General features: G+C 40.3%; 2 protein-coding genes across 4 annotated transcripts in view; one reads left to right on the forward strand and one right to left on the reverse strand.

Annotated features, from left to right (window-relative positions):
* LOC127072762 (early growth response protein 1) overlaps window positions 1–19,109 on the forward strand; it is a 217,822-nt gene that overhangs the window by 132,197 nt on the left and 66,516 nt on the right. Inside the window, exon 2 of one of the 3 annotated variants that reach the window (XR_007785582.1) lies at window positions 9,771–9,949. The exons of the other annotated variants lie outside the window; for them this stretch is intronic. The gene's annotated coding sequence lies outside the window, so the exon portion shown is untranslated. The remainder of the gene's footprint in view (window positions 1–9,770; window positions 9,950–19,109) is intronic. 3 annotated transcript variants of the gene reach the window in all.
* LOC127072769 (uncharacterized) lies at window positions 13,964–15,237 on the reverse strand. Its single transcript, XM_051013468.1, has 2 exons — window positions 15,053–15,237; window positions 13,964–14,588 (listed from the first exon to the last, which is right to left on the reverse strand). Exons 1-2 carry the CDS (start codon window positions 15,197–15,199, stop codon window positions 14,151–14,153), a joined length of 585 nt encoding a protein of 194 aa, XP_050869425.1. The 5' UTR covers window positions 15,200–15,237; the 3' UTR covers window positions 13,964–14,150.

Genomic DNA, 19,109 nt, shown 5'->3' on the forward strand with positions numbered 1-19,109 from the left:
ACGCGTAAGAAAGTAAGGAATATTCGATTATCTGATCGGTGAATTACGAGCGATCGTACCGATAAGTTCTCCAAGTTCGGATTGAAAATTTATATACCTACATTCATTCGGCATAGTTCGGCTTACTACTTGGAATATCTGGTCGATACGATATCATTCATTATCACCTTAGGCATTTATCCATAGCGAAGCGTAAAAGCAAATGCCGGCAAAGGGACGAAACAAACGGAGGAAGTCCTTGAAACCATCGACCAGGTGGTACAGCGGAGTTTAATTAAGCACGTAAAGGGGGGTTCCTTCGTACCCTTTGCGCTCACAGTGGAGGGTCGATCCCGTACGTTATAACGTAAGTACTATACATATATTGTATACATACTTGGTACCACGTTGGTACACACGTACCTACTACTCCCGTAAGAGAACGTGGTACCCATATAGCCAGGTATCGTAAGCGCGATAAATCTCAGGAGTCAGGTGGACGATGGTCATCAGGCAGTCTCCACGTGTAAGAGCCAACTCTGAGTGGAGAGTGCCGGGTTTTAAGCTCGTTCTCATGATGCCCGACGGTCTAGCGACGACCCACGACCCTGCTGGCCACAACTTACCGCAAGATACACCCGCAATGCTTTCTACGATCCTCGATGGCATTCTTGACCCGACAGACCGGCCTGGAATACGCAATTCCGTCGGTCGGCTCGTTCACGACCTGACTATGACTATGAAGACGACGTGGACAACGACGTGAACGAAAACAGGAACTGTGCTTTTCGCATTCGTTCAGTCTCCTTTAGTTTCTTCCTGCTTGTCAAGAAATAAATAATATAAAACGAAGAACGAGGGAATAGAAAATTAGATATGTTAGAGAACAAAATCTACTTGAATTAATCTAAGATAAGTTCGCGTCGTTGCGAAAAAGCAACGTGTTCTTGAATAATTATGTTAAAGCGAAGGAGCGACGTAAGGATAATGGGTGGTCGGTAGACATCGATCTTCGAAACAGCTTTTGGTCGTAATATAAAGAAAGAGGGCGTAGAATGATAGGGACAAAGGGATTCCCTCGACGCGATATCGCACCGCGATCTTGTCACATTCCTAATGATCACAAGAATCGTAAGCCGGTGATCGTAAGATATCGAGAGGCAAGTAGACGCCCGTCGAGCGAGATACGATCTCGATTACAGACTGTACAATGGTAAACATATTAATTAATATGCGTCTTCTACGAATATGGGAGAACTTGGAATACAAAGAAAGAAGAAGAAGAAGAAGTAGAAGGAGTATACACGTGATTCCATTGACGTTGTAATCATTTTTTAACGGGACAAGCAAAGTTTTTTTAAAGTTTAGAAATAGTTTCTTACTGAGAAAACTTGTATCGATAACAAGCTAGAGAAAATAGAAAAAAAAGGAAAAAGAGAAAGAAAAAGAGAGAGAGAGATTGAGTTGGGTACTATTTTTTAAGCAGCCTCTTGTCAAGAGATCCAATGTTTTCTATTCTTCGTTTCTCGCAAAAGTCTTAGGAAAAGATACGAATGGTAAGTACACGATGGTAAGTCGTCGGTCCCAGAACAAACATTATGCTAATATTTGTTCAATATTTGGCCGGTCCACGTGGGTGTCGTCTAGGGTCGCCCACGCGAACGCGTCTTTCGTCGAAAGGAGCGACGTAAACGACGTATTATGCGTCAGTAAAGCGACGAAGCTGATGCTGCTGCAGGTGACTATGTTTCTCTTTCCTTTTCTTTTCTTTTCTTTTTTTCTTTTAATTATTTCTTTTTACTTCTTTTTCTTTATTTATTCTTTTTCTTTTTTTTCTTTTTTTTTTGAGATTTTTTTTGACGTTCTCCTTTTACCTTTATTACACGGTAAACAAAACATTATTTCAGTGACCACGCGCACGTGCCACGGTGTCTATCGTCTTGTATCATCAACTTTTATTCTTCGAAAGGTCGCTTCGTAGTTTCCTCATGGAGACTTACACGAGTAACTTTAAAAGCTTCTAACCGGTTGGCCCTTGCAGGTAATTCTTTGAATCCAAACTCGCTTGATATCTTTAGCGATTATCGTAATAGCTATTCGCACACGTAATTACTATAATCATCGTTTAAATAACAGTGTCATCTTTGATCATCATCGTATCTTATTCCTATTGCATTTCAATTAGTTATTTATGTGTCCGTCTTCTTACAAGACTCTAATATTATTCTGTCTCTTGCAACGTTCTTCTTTATTGTTCTTTTTCCTTCTCTTTTTTTCTATATCTAGAAATAATACGAGTCGAATTATCTAGAAAATGAGGTGAACGACGACGACTGTATCGGCTCCTATATCTGTTCCTTGTAATGCAATACAAAGGCGAGTAACAGCGATAAGAGAACTCGAACCTGGCCTTTTGTCGCTTTCGATCGAAGCTAAGCAGTGCCGTTCGTCGCTTTCGCGAGAGTCGCACGTGCGACCGTGTAGGTGGTGTGTGATTTAAACGTCCCAGTCGCGTATAGCTAACTCGGCTTTTCTTGATCCGCTCGCGACGCGGCCACATATCGCCCCCGTCATTGTGAAATCGTGTATTACATCTAGGCGCATAGAAGGCGAGCTATCGACGCCTCGATTATGCACCTAATGGGCCACGCTCTCCTGTTGCCAAGCATGTTTACCGACCAGTCGATTTATCGATCGCTATTAGAATCGATCGCACTGATGCGTCCTATCGTAAATTTCCATCGTGATCGATCGCACAACCGTCTTGCTCAGAGCCTGTCCCTTGCTATGTACCTCCCTATTAGCTACTTATCTCATTCATTCGGGAATTTCTTTCCTCGGTTCGTTAGATAATTTTTAACTAATGATATTTTGATCGATGATCGATATTCCACGAACGTTTTAATAAAGTAAAGACAATAATAATAATCGTTAATACAACTTTTTGCGATATATAACATCGTTGACCGTTTTCATCGTTGTTTATTCGTAACGTTTTCATTATATGGTATGCGATAAATCGACGCTATATATATATATCTGTATGTGTGTATGTGTGTGTGCGTGTGTGTGTGCTACCAACGAGACTTACAATCTAGTCTATCGTTTCTCATAAATCACCCGGTATAATGTAATAAATTAAACAGCCTTTTATATATGGCAATTACATATTTATCTATGTTGTATATCTAACTTGTGCTCAAAGAAATGTCCGCTTAAATAGGTGTCCATGCTATTTATCGCACGTGGAAATTCATCTTGCCCGTAGTAGCTTCGACAAACAAGCGATAATTAGGCTCCTTTCAATTAGCAACCACCGTGCAAATTCTAAAATTCGATTTCCTTCGGAGATATTTCTGAGATGGTGAAACGTTACGAGTTTGTAACATAATAGAAACAAAGCCAAGCCTCTGCGTTCCAGAATTTCTTTCTCTTCCATTCTCCACCACTCTCCAATTTTCTTTCACGTACGAGATAGATAGTCGCATTCCATTGACGCCACCCGCGAATAAAGTCTTCTATAAATACCATCGACTTGTCCATTGTTCTCGTCCTGCTACGTGATTTGTAACAATTAACTTATGATTTGTAATCGTCTTTGATTCTTAACTGAGAAAACACAGACGAACGGAAGCACGCCATACGTTATTACCTTTTGCTCTTTTTCAGACACCTACGCATGCATCTTTGTATCCATACTTTGAACCGGTACTCACTTGGTCCCCGTTCATGAGAAATTCTCTTCGGTGGATTTTGTTTTACTTACTAGGTACTTCTTTACTTCACGTATTTTATCGTTTCTTGTATTAATTTGAGAAAGAATTAACGGCGTCATTTTTGACTCAAAACCAACGTACACTTCCATGAGAATAAACTTTTTGTACATCTACCTATCTCGTTTCTATTTCTTGCCTGTTAAAAGTGACTTAAGGAGAGGCAAATTTATCACGTATCTCGTTAACTACGAAGAGACTACTTATTTTTTCTTTTCTTTCTTTTTTTTTTTTTGTAAAATCTTACGTCCTAAGTATATTGAAAGTTTTGTAAAAAGGATGCTGCGCGTTGGGAAGAAAACAGAAGCGAGAAAACGAAAGTAGGAACTTTCGAAATTAATGAGAGGCTAAAGTTCAACGAAGTAAGAAGAGACCGTACGTATTACGATTCATTAATTTCTCTTCTTCCTCGTGACAACGTAATTATTATATACGAGAGCGATAACGTTCAAATCTTTACCATTAAAGGACTAAACTTTTACTTGTATTTGACGCATATAACGAGTTGTTAAAATTTTTTGCGCAAAATCATTTGTCTTGACGTATAAAGAGAAATTAATCTAAGGAAACTACGAAAAATAATCTGGAAACCTATTATTAGACAAAACGAAATATCCGGGCATTCGTAGGAAGCAATTTCACCAACGCGATTTATCATTAACCAATCGCAAAAAGGGCAGACCATCGCAAAATCGCTTTCTAAACTCAAATGGTTTAAATAATCCATCATAAGCATCGGACACGTTTGTTCTTTCAAAAAATACACAGGATACAGTTATGTTCCGGTAGCTTTAAACATTTCTCGCCTCTTATTATCCTTTCCGGTATAATCCTCATCCGCTCGTCTCTTTTTCTCGTGGAAATCGATTTATGCCGCAGCATTTCGAAGCCTAGTGGAACAATCTTATAAGAGTATATTTGAGCGTTGAAAAAAGAAACAAAAAAAAAAAAACAAAAAAGAGAAAGAAAAAATGTAGAAAATAAATTCAAAGATATCGGAACGTATTTTATTACACAATTCAAAACGCATTATACACTATACATTAATACTTTTTGATTATTTTATCGACACACAAAATCACTTCGATGTACTATCAAATTCTTCGATTGTACAAGAACGACGTTATCGCTTAATTGTTTTTCCCTTCGACCGTCAACACCTCGAAGAAATGTCGGACGCCCTTCGAAAGTCGTCCTTTAGCTCGTATGTCTTTCAGTGTGTCAGCAATAGCAGTACGGGAAGCTCGTCGATCGTCATAGATCTTAGCGGGTAGCTGCCTATCGCGAGAGATCCTTCGATCTATCCAACATCTCATGGATCGTTTCTCGTCGGCCTCCTTAATCGTCGTCGTCGGCTTTCCTCGTCGTGGCTCGTCGTGCTCGGTTTCGCGCAAAAAGCCACGTCCGACGCGGCGACGATTCACATCCCGTCGTTCCTTTCGCCAACGAACGATGAATCTCACAGAGATTCCATCCGTGAATTCCGGTTTTCCGTGCAAACTCGGGAACGACGAGAGGATGAGAAGTACGAGAGGAAGAGGGGAGGCGGCACTGGGCAAAAGCCTCGATGGAATTCGCGTAGGCGATTAATTCATGAGGGTGGAAAATTAAGAGCGCTTCTACCGATTACATCGCCGCGATGTAATTAATCTAAGGACCGGTGACAGATTCAGCGTGCACCTTCGATAAATCCGCTTCGATCGCGATATTAAGAAATTGTCGCTCGTCTCGGGTAAGGACATCGCCACTCCCCGATCGCCAGTGGTTATCTCTCCTCGGATTTTCACACTCGTGTCTCGACATTACCACCAGTGGTATATAATTTTCTTTTCCGTTCGAACGAGAAATTAGTTTCTCGTATCTATTCCGTATCCATTAGAATATATTTAGAACGCGTTATTAATCCAGAGACACGTTTTATTCAACTTCTAAAAATACTTTAAATATTTTACCGACTTGCTTTGATATTTCGTAAAAGTGGACATAAAGTCGAAATAGATGAAGATATTCGTCAAACGCGATCGATGTTATCGATCTTTCAGAGAGATTACAAAATATGACGGAAGAAAAGGATCGATCGTGAAAGTTCGAAAAGGGTGCGTTTTCGAGATCGCATGCCGATCAATAATTACTCAAATCCTCCCCCTGCGTCACCCTTTCGCGTTCCACCGTTTTCGTCGTCGTTCTCGAAGGATAAAAGTAGTTATAGCGATGCGAAAGCTGGCTAAAAACGCGACTGTGCTATCCAAGAGCGGGAAGAGTGGGCCCGCGGCGAATTTCATACACGATAAAATATACCGCTCGAGCATCGAATCCAATTAATCACCGTTAATTACGGGCGCGGGGGCAGTCCCGGTTCGAACGAGGACGATTAATGAGTAATTGATTTCGATCACGCCACTCGCCGCCGACCGGGAAAAGGGCTCGCCGAAGCGCGTACGACCCGACCGATCGTAAATTTTCTCTTCCACGTTGGAGCTTTACGCTCCCCGAGCATGCTCGTACACTTAACGGTGTGCGAAAAAGTCGACGAAGTAGTAGAAAGAGGAGACGAAAGATGATCTTTTCTCTCGCCGATCGCTATCTGCCTTTTACGCATAAAGCCCGCCTTCATTTTTATTATATTTCTTTTTATCCTCTTATTTTTGTTTTTTTCTTTTTCGTTCGGTTTCTTTTTTCCTTTTTTTTTCCTTTTGTTTTTCGTTTCTCGTTTCTTTTTTTATTCAATTTTTATTCTTTTTTTGTCGATATTTATTCCTTCAATTTTTTTCCTTTCTTTCTCCTTTTCCTTAAATGACGAGGCACGTTCCGTTCGTTTTAACGAAACGTTGATTACCCAGGTAGAACGTTCGATCTCAGGCTCATAATAGATACACGGGTAACTTGACTAATCCTTTTCTAATCTTTTTTTGATCGATAAGGATCGTAAAGGAGGATTTCGAACGGTACTCCTCTCCCGAAGAATAAAGCCTGCAAATTTGCGTTAACGAGCGTAACTTTGCTACAACAAGTAGGTAATTAGGACTAATTGACACTTCGTCTATGAGATAGTAGATGCAGTCGAATAACTTTCACGCTTCGTGAACGTGCGTTCGATGCGAAATAAGCGTGACTTCCTTGATACCTTGCCGAGGTAAGGAAATCATTTAGCTTTCTTTTCTACGACCGGAGCTTTGTTAGAAAAGTTTCGTTTAGTTCGGAATAGAGAAAGAGACAGGAGATTCCCTGCTGATGATTAACCGTTTTCACTATGTCTTCGGTGACCTCCGACGAGACTAATCTTTTGGTCAACGCGAATTATCTATCGAGAGAAAGAGAGACAGAGAGAAAAGGCGACGTTCCTCCTACCTGCTTCGATTAACGACCTTCCTCCTAACCTGACTCGCAGTAATTCAAATTCGAAGGAGGTCGAGAGCCTCGCTTCTACCTATGTATACGTAAATACGCTAACATATACAATTGCACGTTCGTGTGTATATATATATATATATATATATATATATATATATATATACACGGGTTGCGTGCGAGCGCGAAGCTCGAAAGTATTCATTTTTCGTTTTCTGCTTCTTTTCGCTTCGCTCTTCGAACTCCATCTGGATTTTGCTTCGTCCTCGTTTCTTTCTTCTACCTGCTCATTCACTCTCTCTCTCTTTCTCTCTCTCTCTCTCTCTCTGTTTCTCTCTTTCTCTCTCCTTTCTCATGAGTCCGAATCCTCGACGAAGCGTGAAAACGAACAGCAGCAGCGGTAGCTTCACGAAATCGATCCTAATTTCGCTTCGGAATCACCTGGCTGGGATTTCAATTAATTTTACGATTTACGCATAAGCCCTCTTCGTTTCTCGTCTTCTCGTATGAGATATATAAGACTTAAGAACAATCGATTCGACCGACCTTGCTCTTTGTTGTAAGGTAAATTTTATTCTATTTGCATTAGTATTTCATGAGAGTACTTATCACCAATGTCACAATATTTTCCATGCTTATTTTTCACGGAAGGAATTAATCGTGATAGGTAATAATTTCGATCTCCTTTAAAATATATTTTTTCGTGCGAGTTCATGATCGAATCTTATCTTATCCTTCGTCGCTCCTTCAAATACGTATAAAGTGTTTTTTTTTTTTCACGATTAAAACGGCACGACCAGACGAATCCCTGACAAATTGAGTCCTCTTCATTTGCAATGTCTTCGCGATTAATTCGAAAAGGTGTTAATGAAAGGACCAACGACGAAGTCCTATCGGTCGTGTTATCGAAACTCGTTCGTATTTTACACATCGTATCTTCTTCTCTCCCTTTTTCCGTCCGTCTCTTCCACGATTTCTCGAGAGTCAATCGATGTGTCTGTAGTTACTTAGGTACGTACCGTCTACGAGTCTTTAATCGAACAGTGGACAAGCGCTTAATTAATTAACGCTGGATTCACGGTTCGTGGGACGTTCACTCTGGGCAAGGATCTGTCGATCAAACGATCGATTCATCGATCGATAACCGAGCGTCGTAGACGCCGCGAAAAGCGCTGAGTTGTGATTACATTGTTTGGAGCTGAATAGAGCCGTCTGTATAGTGCATGGAGGCATTGTGAGTTACCCGAAGAACTTGTTGCTCTGCCTTCTCTTTCTCTCTCTCTCTCTCTCTTTCTCTCTCGATCCTTCTTTCTCTTCGCCTTTCTATCTCTTTTACCTTCTCGCACGGCTGTTCGATTTATACTTTATATAAATACAAGAGCCGTAACCCGGTGGTTCCGTGCGAACGGTTACCGGTTCTACGTAACGAAAGACATCCTCTCTCTTAAGGCTTTCTTCAGAAAAATGATATCATTGAATTATACGACGAACGTGAGTTTAGTGCCTATATAACGCGGTGTATCGTATACAACGCCGTGCACGCCGTTCGATTGTACGCGGTTGCTTGGTTGCTGCACCTGGAAAAAGCTTGAAATGTCTTCTCACCTTAGAGGGTAAAAGGAGGAACAAATATTTTATCACGACAGCGTCATAGAATTCAATTAGTTTGAAAATTGCTCATAGAGATTAGTCGTTGATCCGATATGGTAAATTCTACGCAAGTCTTGCAATTATCACTACCGTTAAAATCATGTCTATCGTTCTGTTAAATCAATTGATCTTGAACATTTAGATAAAATAGAATAAAAAATATGCATTTCATACGATACGTGTATACTTCTATACATAAATATATATATATGTAAAAGTGTATATATAATCAAGCAGACAATTCAAACAGACATAAGAACTCCTAACAAAAAGTTTCGATTCGGTATGTTTAGTTTTGGTAAACAAGTACTTCTTTGTATCTGTAATCTGTAATATGTACATACACATACACACACATATATATACAGACTAAATAAATAAATAAATATATATGTATATATACACACACTTTTTATTTGTATACCAATATGTATGTTTTACAAATTGTTTTCATTACCGAGTGATTTTATAATATTCTATATACTTTTGACCTAATTTCTGGCATAACAACATAAAAAATAATGTATTTACCGAAAGAAGGCCTTGCGATATCGTTCTGAAGAGAGTCGAGTCGATCGAAGCGTTATCGACGTGAAAGATCAGCTGGTACGGCTGGGCTCGTCGTTAATTAACGATGCAAATGCGATTCGCAACGGTGCTAAAGAGGGGCCGGTGTGCGAAACTTTGTCGTCGTTTTCCTTCTTGTCGTTGTTGTCGTTGTCGTTGTCGTCGTCGTCGTCGTCGTCGTTGTCGTTGTCGTCGTCGTCGTCCTCGTCGTCGTCGTTCGACCGCCTACACCTCGTAGCGAGAAAAGGATGTCTTCTCCTATATATTTTACGTTCTTATATATGCTTGTTAAAACTCGAACGCGACTCGCAGGTGTAAGGGCGAGCACGGGCCGCCCTTTTTCGGTCACTTTTTCTTCCACCGCTTTGAATTCTCAATCGTATCGCCGGCAGCATCGGAGAGACCGCTTAATTGCGGGTCCAGATAAGTAATTATCGATGTTATTTCCTGTAGGTGAGTCCCCGACGTATCCGGGGTGCCAGCTGCTCCATTGGAAGTACTTCGACGAGGACAACGACGACGACGACGACGACGAATCGAACTTTGTTTCTTGGTTCCGTCGAATGCACCGGCGATGCTTTCGAAAGATATCCAACTAACGGGTGATACGTGAGATAAACGATGCGAGACAGGTACTTAAATTGAATTTTTAATAAGTCTATCTACGTACCTCAATCTACTTATATATCTACTTATATCTATTTTCAATCGAGCTATCTGCGTAATTTCTACCGGTTTCCATAAATACGGAACTACGGTATGTCATTAAATATGTAACTTTGTTAAACAAAAAGTTTGACTAACGAACTATCTCGAATCATTTATTCGTACCAGGTGTACGAGTAATTTCTTTTTTAGATACTACTAGTAAGCTCGTAATTTATAGTTCACAAAAGTAATTACACACAACTCGGCTAGATAGGTTTCTATATAACGTTAGCGCTAAATTTTTCCTCGGGAAATCATGACGCACTAGATGCGGGCGCCGACGCGACCGTTCTCTTCAACGACTTCCTGCATTTGCCCCGAAGTCGAGCATTAACGAAATTGCATGTACGCGAGACTCTAGCTCTCTATGACTTTCTGATTTTTTTATCGATCCCTTTTATATACCCTCATGACTATAATAAAATTTCCAGTTTGACGTGAAATATTAAGAGAGAACTCTTACGATGAGTTTTGCTTATGGAGAAGGGAAACCAGTCTTGAGACAGGAGTTTCTCTCGTTCAAGGACGAAAGTAATTAACTTTTCGAGTTGTTTCGCCCCTTGAAATCATCGACCGGCTCCTACGACTTCCGATCGAAGGGTACAAGGAGCTTGCGATTAATCTCTTGAGATTTTCTCTCGTGAAAAGACTTCATGGTACGAGCGACGTGATTATCGGTTAACGTGCGTTATCATTAAAGACTATTCTGCGATGGTACGGGCACACGTAGTAGTGGGATATATCTGTGGTCCGGCAAAAGAAAGAGCGTGTACCAATCTCTCGCGGCTTCATAAAACTGGCCGTGTGTCCGGTAATAACGTGCGAACGCGCTATCCATCAGTCGGAACAAAACAGTTAAGCGGTCGTACGCCTCGCGGGAGAAAGAGAGAGAGAGAGAGAGAGAGAGAGAGAGAGAGAGGAAGAGAGAGAAGCGATAATGAACGTCCGTGACTCATACCGGACATCTCTGGACATGAGGCCGAGAAAAAGTTTGTCGTGGATCTTTTCGTGTAACTTGTAGAAGGTCTTGACTTTAATAGAAAAAAAAAAAGGAAAAAAAAACAAACAGAGAAATAGATCGTTACTTTTTCTTTGAACTTTCTATAGCTAATGATTATAGAAACGTTATAAAATATCGTAGAGCAAGCAAATGGTGAAGGTCCGAACTCTTCGTCGATAAAGTTTTCGAGTAATTGGAACGACCGAGATCGCCACCTGCTGATTCGGTATCGTCGTCGTTGCGTAGCTTAATTCGAGTACCCGGTAGTTTGAAGTCCATATCGGTCAGCCGGATCGCTCCGAATTAAAGTCCGTTTCATGTGGTCCGGTCTTATTAACCGGCGAAGGTGGTGACTAATTAAATTTCTGAAGTTGGACTAGATTAGGTGCGTTCACACGAATTCATGCGTTCGTTTGTTCTCTTTTGGTTTATACCGAAACGCAGATACATACATACATACGTATAAACTAACACAAATTGTTTTTCTTGGTAATACGTACACACCAAACTAACTCGGAGATGTCACCAGGGATGAGCGTGACATAAATCTACCTTAATGATATCACAAGTAACGCGCAGGGCGACGTTATCTTCTGTTTCAGTACACGCGAGAACACGTGAGAAGATACCTCGCAATCCCCTTTCATAACATCGCGATCGTCCAAGAAAGATCCTATCGTCGTAGTTTTTCTCCAAGTTCTTTCTGCCTGTTCTCGTAGCCATTTAGAAGAACTCACTTCGTCGTTGACCCCTTTCGCCTGACCTCGCCCTTGAACAACGGTGAAATCTCCCTCTTCCTTTCTCTTTCTGGTAATCCTTTTAACTCTTTTCGTATTAGGAAAATCCGTTCCTTTGCCATTTAACGTGGTTTTAATCGTTGAAAAGGTTCTTCGAGAAATTTAAGCTCGAGTAATCCCTTCTTTTGATAAATTAATGATAGATCTTTAAAATTTCTAAATTATTTATAAAATAGAATCAATTGAAAAAAAGAGAAAGAGAAAGTGTAGAGTAAGAAAGAAATAGTGAAAGGATAAAGATTCGAATGAATTGATATTTATAAATTTGTCAATACTGTTCTCTTGAGCTATCTATATCGCGAAAGATTTTTTCCTCCCGACTAATTCTCTTCGTCCTGCAAATTATCCTGCTTTCAATTTGTACGTCCCTCCTTATCTGTCTCACGTTGCTGCCGGCACGTCGACGATACGCGTAGATACGTATTTCGATGGGTATGTCTCGTTAAATAATAAATATAGTCTTACTACCAAGCGAACGGTATGAAAAGGCCCACCTTTCTCTCCCTTTTTATCTTATCGCTGTTTCGACCCCTGCGACTCGTATACTTCTTTCCAGCCGACGAAGAGCTAACATAACTAACATAAACGAGTTCCAGCGTTAACTCGAACGGACAATTCGTTACGCTCAGGGTGGCTCGGAAGCAGCAACCTTGAATTTCATATAATAGCCATAATCGTTTATCGCTTTCTTCCTGTATTCCTTTTCATATATTTTATATATATACATACATACATGCATACATACATATATATATATATATATATATATATATATATATATATATATTAAAAAATTGCGTTTCGTAACATTTAAAAAAGAACAAAATTTCATAGAAGAGTGTAGAGGAGCTTATTGGTATTCTTATAAACCAGGTGGGTGGTAGTTTTCAAGGTCGTCTTTTTTAAAACGTTCGAGAATGTTGACCGTAATAATAATCTTGGTAGACTCATTAACTAGAAGAATATAGTCGAAATCCTTGTCGGCGTTTAGGATAGCGTTATTACGTGAGGTAATAAGCATACGTTATAAAGAGCACAAGTGGACGATACGTAAGACATAACGCATGGTCGAGTAGTCGTTATCGATCACAATAGCTCACATGCTGCGTTCCCGAAACTACTGACTGGCCGGCAGTCCGAATCGAAAACTACCGATCATCAGTGTTATTTCATTGGAAATGAAAAGAGAGAGATCGAGAAAGAGAGAGAGAGAGAGAGAGAAAGAGAGAGCAACGTAGAAATAGAACGCACGGATATTTATTTTACCGAGTAATCGATCTTTGTATAAAAGGACTGAGAAAATATCTTAGAAAAGTTATAAGGATATCTACGTAGAACATTTACCAAAGTTATTCGATCGATCGATCACGATTTCTCTGTCTCAATAGTCAAGCTTGACAAAGTCCTTATCCCGTATGGATATGACTTTATTTACCGGTTTACTCACAAAGCCTGGTAAAAATTGTAGATCTTAAAGATAGGACGGCATAACTTTCGGAGGTTTCACTACGAGCATCTATTATCCCTTTTTTCTCATCTTCGTTGTCAGAGGACTGCGGACCCTCCGCAGAGAATCGTTGTATAACAGGTGAAATTCATGCGGTTGGTCGTGAAAAAAGAAAAGAGAAGAAAAAGAGGGAAAAAAAGGAAAGAAGTATACGTTTTGATAGGGAAGTCACCGTTAGATTCGCATTAATATCGAGTGACGGATTCTCCGGTAGTGTCACGGCTACTTTCAGAAAGGAAGGAAGAAAGAGAGAGAAAGTCTCAAGGAAGAATAGGGAACACTTAGATCGGTGTATTGTGATCGCACACGGGACCCTGCGGGACGTCCGAACGGTACCGGGAATCGGCAGGCTCTCTCTCAGTGGGGACCGGTAAATACCACTAATCACTTCTCGATCCTTTCTAACCCGCCTTGACCTCTCTGCTCGAAGAGTTATGGTCGTTGGTTTTATTCAGACTACCTTCGCCAGGACCTCGACCCTCGTTCGCGCCTGAAAGTCGTGCCAATGCACCGCGAAAAGCCACGGGAGAAGACCAGGAAGGTTTCGCTCGTTTCCTTTACGATCTTTGAAAAAGAAACGATTCGTTTCGCGACTCACCGAGAAAGGTGAGTCTACGAACGAAACACGCCAGTGTTTCCTTCATTTTCAGGATAGAGGAAAACGTATGTACGAACGGGTCGCGTCTGTGCACCATGGTACGAAATTTATGTAAGATTTGACGTTTATTATCGAACGAGACGACGTTACGAGAAATGTTGAAAATTGTAAAAATAATTTGTAACGACGGACAGGATCGTGAAGATCGTAAAGATCTCCATTTTTATAACTTTTCTTGATCGTCGGTAATTTCTGGATTACTGCCAATGGTAGATCGACTTTGATCTGTACTCTCGTTATCGCATTTCTCCTTCCATTTCTTCTTGAAGCAACATACAACATCCTTTTGACATTGTTCCTGTTGTTCGAGCGGAATGTCGCTTTCCAAAGTGTACGCGTTTTTTGGTTTCGTCGTAATGCAACTGCACCTTTCCTCGGATGGCTCGATCGTGCTCCTAATACTACTTCTACCCTTGCTTCTTTTAACTGTTCTCTTCTTCCCCTTCACGCTACGACGCTGTTTCTTCGCTCCTATCTGTATCTTTTTTTCTGTCTCTCTTCCCATTTGCAAAATGTATTCCGCTATTGCGTTCAACTTGTAGTGGCCACGATTTCTATCCAATATACCACAGTCCAAGCCACGTTTCAGGGCAGTCTTCATCTGTCGAATAAAAATTATCTTTATTTCCCGAAAGAAAAAGAAGATCGTTTCTAGCGATCGATAAAGTCCTCGCGTTTTAACTTTATTCGTTTTTAGTGACATCGACGGAGTTTGACAAATCATGTGTAACGTGACATCAAAACGATCGACACACGTATAATTTATATATGTACGTACATATTTTATTATCCTTCAAGAAATTTACTATGACGTTGTTCGTTCGATCAGACAATCACGATCGTTTAAAATTTACCGAAGAACTCTGAATTCATAGTGATACGGGCACTTTAACGATCGAATCAATTTTAATTCAACCGAGAAATATAATAATATCGCTTGATAAGTCGAATATATCTACCCATAGATATATATATTTACGTACACACACACGCGCGCATATATATATATATATATATATATATATATGATATTTTTCTTAGGATTTAGTATTATTAAACGATAACCTGTCGCTGTCCGGGAGATTCCAAGTTGTACCGGGAGATTATATAATTCATGATTTCCTTGGGCGTCGAACCTTGAGATTGGCGAAGGTGTCTGATCGCAGAGGTTATCATGGTTGACATCTTTGGTACATCTTTGGATGTTTTCATCTTATCCTGATCTTTTACCGTCCTTTCTTCTGAATATGCTTGCTTAGAGCGAGAGATTGTGATTTTTCATTAGTTTAAAAAAATTTTTTTGTTTTCATTTAAAAGCAAATAAACTTGAATAATTTTCTATCAAAAATTGTTCTATCAAAGGTTAGGTCTATATATCTTCGATCATTCAATTATGTCATCTCGGTGGGACATTTTAACTAATGCAAATTGCAATTAATTAAAAATATACGCGACAGTTCTCTTAGGAATTTTTTTGACTACCAAATAAATTATACGTCTATCAGTGACAGGGAAGAGATTGATAGACGGCAAATAGAACCGTCGTTTTTTTTGTTTTTCTTAGGTATAGTTATTTCAATCTTTAAGAAAGAAGTCGATGTTTACATCGAAGCCAAGACACGTGGCTTTTAACGATTCCCCGACGAACGTTGCCGTTAAACCAATTACACGCTCGAAATCGTTATATATGAGAAATTAAGTGGTAGAAAGGAAGAAGAAGAAGAAGAAGTAAACGAAGGAACGAGGATTAAATTATGTCTTTCATCCTAGGCGTCTCTTCTTCGTCGCGTCGTCGCGCGCTCGTTCGAATAGCCTCGTTTCTTCATCCTTATTGCTAATTTCTCATTAGGTATTCCTCATGGCGAGATATCGCGTTTCACTTTTTCTAATATTTGTCTCTTTCTTCTTTCTCTTGGCATAATAGAGATTCGTCACTGCATACATACCACCGAAGTCAGCGAGATGCGAATAGCACGTTAAGAATTGAAGTATGTTAACTCCGTTAATAAATATATATGATAAATAACTATTACCCATTAATAAAATCTAAGCGTGACGTTTATGTCATCTCTGAGTATTCGTTAAAAATTGATGATACGAAATGACGTGTGAAAGTAGAATCTCCAAGAGCGAGATCTCGATAATCAATTTTTCAGAGTAGCGGATAGAAAATTCATACGCACTTATAGAATTTTCAATGAATCGTATATACAATGTACAATGGTGTAGATACATACGTAGGTACTACCGTGGACGTTCTCTTTATTTTCCATTTATGGAAGAGTACCGATGTACAAAAACACCGCGGACATGCGGACACCGTTGGAACGGCCCGTACAGTTGTACGAAAGGAAGGAGTTGCCACCTCGTCCGGTAATTGGATAGTCGGCGATGCCGCGGTTTACAAGAATAACGTCGCAATTTAGTCGGCCACTTAGGCTCCTACCTGCGCACAAGCGATTCGCCGATTCGTTAATCAGCACCAGGTGTCGCGCGGTACCGCTCCGAATGTGTACACCTGCTGTAAGGAGAGATGCTTCTATACGTCGTCTATACGGCTCGACGATAATTTATCGGCGTCTCATTTAGAAGCGAGAACGAGTTATACTCGAGAAGTCCGTAAAGCCAGCCGATGCAAAACCTTTTCGTTTTCATCTTTCTCTCTCTTTCTTTTCCTCTCTCTTTTCCTCTTTCTCTTCCTTGCTTTCTCCTCGAGAGAGGAGAACGGCAAAAGGATACACGTCAGTTTCTAATGATTTAATCGTTTTCCCTGGAAGACCGAGAGACGTGAATTTGAAATAAATTTTAATAACGCTCGAGACGGCCGAAGAGGAACGTTCGATCCGCGGGCTCGTTTAAACGTTCCTTGCGATGAGCGAGCAGGCTATAATTTATACGCGTTTCGATTCGTACTTTTATATTCGAGTTAAGGAAGAAGAGGCTCTTGCCCGATGGCTAAGAAATTTCCCTTCGATCGACTCCATTCCTTGGCATTTCCTTCTATCTTTCTTCTCCTCTTCCTGCTTTAATACTTAGTTAGCGGTGTCATCCTTATTTCATTCTAATTGGAATCTGAGACTCTTCGATGTTTTCCATAAAACGTTATCATCCCTATGATTTTCTAAACGTTCCCGTTTACGAAGATATCATATCTCGGATTATCGTCCGTGTATCGTACTCGAACAATCGGACAAAAAAATAACACGCGTACGCGATTCGCCAAAATGCAACGGGGCTCGTATTAGTAGCAAGAAGCATCGCTTCATCGGGTCTTCCTCGTACACGCCTTACGAGCAAAAACCTGAATCTTCTCGAAGGTAGCAACTTTTTGGAGCACGTCAGTGAACAGAATGTAGGAAGGTAGAGGAGGCGAAAGGAACGAGAGGACAGGAGGATCGCCTTTGTTCGTCTACCCGTATAACTCGGCGATGTATCGCGCGGTGACAGGAAGATAACAAATGTTACACGTCGGGATAATTGCCAGTAGGAATTCGCCTCTTCTACGGGAGCCCGTTGTCTCTGACTCTCGGAGATAGAAATAAACGAGAGAGGAAGAGAGGGAGAGGAAAGTGCAACACACAGCCCTGACGAAGAAACACGCGCTGCATCTTTGCAATACGATCGCTTGTATTTGCACGTATATATGTAGTCTATGTACAAGCATGAGTGTGCGTGTGGGAGCCATCAGCGTTCGCCGCAGGATGTCCGCCCGAACACAGACGGTGGTCGAGCAAACGTTATGGCTATTCGACCACGAAGACGTCCTTACACCTACGCTTTCATTCCACGAATCCTTTGAACCTTAATTTTTTTATCACTTCGAAAATATCTAATCATCGTTCTTATAAAGTCGATTTCTTCTCGGTTTATAAAGAAAGTCAGGTACAAGACTCTGGTAGATTTATTTTTCTTTGTCTTTTCTACGTTTCTATTATATTATATTTATTTATTTATTTAATCGCGTCATTAATTAAATCGTATCACAATACAGATTATTGACATTGCTTATAAAGTAAGATAAAACATTTGCACCCTCGAGGGCTCGAGGAATAGGATGTTCATATAATTAATTTTATGATTCGTGGGCCACGTGTTACTCCATTTAAGATTTTATATTGTTTGAGATAAGACTTATAATAGGTATGTTGTTTTAATTGAACATCGTATCGCGTGAATCTAAACGAGTATTAGATAGCTCCTTTAATCGATAACACAAGACAGAAACCTGGCGACGTTTCCTCGTAACTCTTGTTGCTTGGGCCTTGGTCTAATGGACGTCGAAGTGGCGACAAATCGACGAGCCTGGCAACGCCTCCGGCTTACAAGAATACCTTACGAAGGCTGAATTCCATCAAAAGGACATATCGAGAGACATGGTAAAAGAGAACGAATACATTGAACGGCCAATCAACGGTCGTGCGTACTTATTGTAAGGATCGCGTACGATGATTACGATTGGTTGATTAACGGCCTTCTTTTCTCTTCTCTCCTCTCTCCTTGCGTATTTACCTCCTTTCCTATCCCCCCCCCCCATCTCTCTCTCTCTCTTTCTCTTTTTCTCTCTCTTTCTCTCTTCTGTCACGAGATATAGACCGAAGTCGTATAAATCGCGCACACGTTCTACTTTGCATACTCGATTGCCGACAAACGCGTTACTCGCGTATTATCCTCCACTATCTCACATTCTTTTTCTATCTTTTTCGTTATCATTATTCCTTATCCCACTTCATTCTTCTTCTTCTTCTTCTTCTTCTTCTTCTTCTGCTTCTGCTTCTTCTACTTCGTCGTCGTCTACGAGACGCTATCGCGCCATTTTGGATATATTACCATTACCACACGTCGTTAAAGGCACTCATTCGTTATGTCACGTTAACGCTTTTATTTATTCTCAACTATCTTATCCATTACTGACTCGAGAATGAGATTGAAATTATCAATAACGATCGATATTTGCATGTCCTGGTACTAGATTTTCCGTTTGATAAAGACGAGTGAAAAGAATTGATAACATTTTCATCACTTCTTTTTGAAATTTTTATAGCAACAGAGGAATGTAATATTATAGCTGGCTTCTCCGAATGATCTCGATCTTCTTCGAATTGCGTATATCCCTTGATCCTTC

The sequence above is a fragment of the Vespula vulgaris genome, chromosome 2 (assembly GCF_905475345.1).
Source record: "Vespula vulgaris chromosome 2, iyVesVulg1.1, whole genome shotgun sequence".
Taxonomy (NCBI): Eukaryota; Metazoa; Arthropoda; class Insecta; order Hymenoptera; family Vespidae; genus Vespula; species Vespula vulgaris.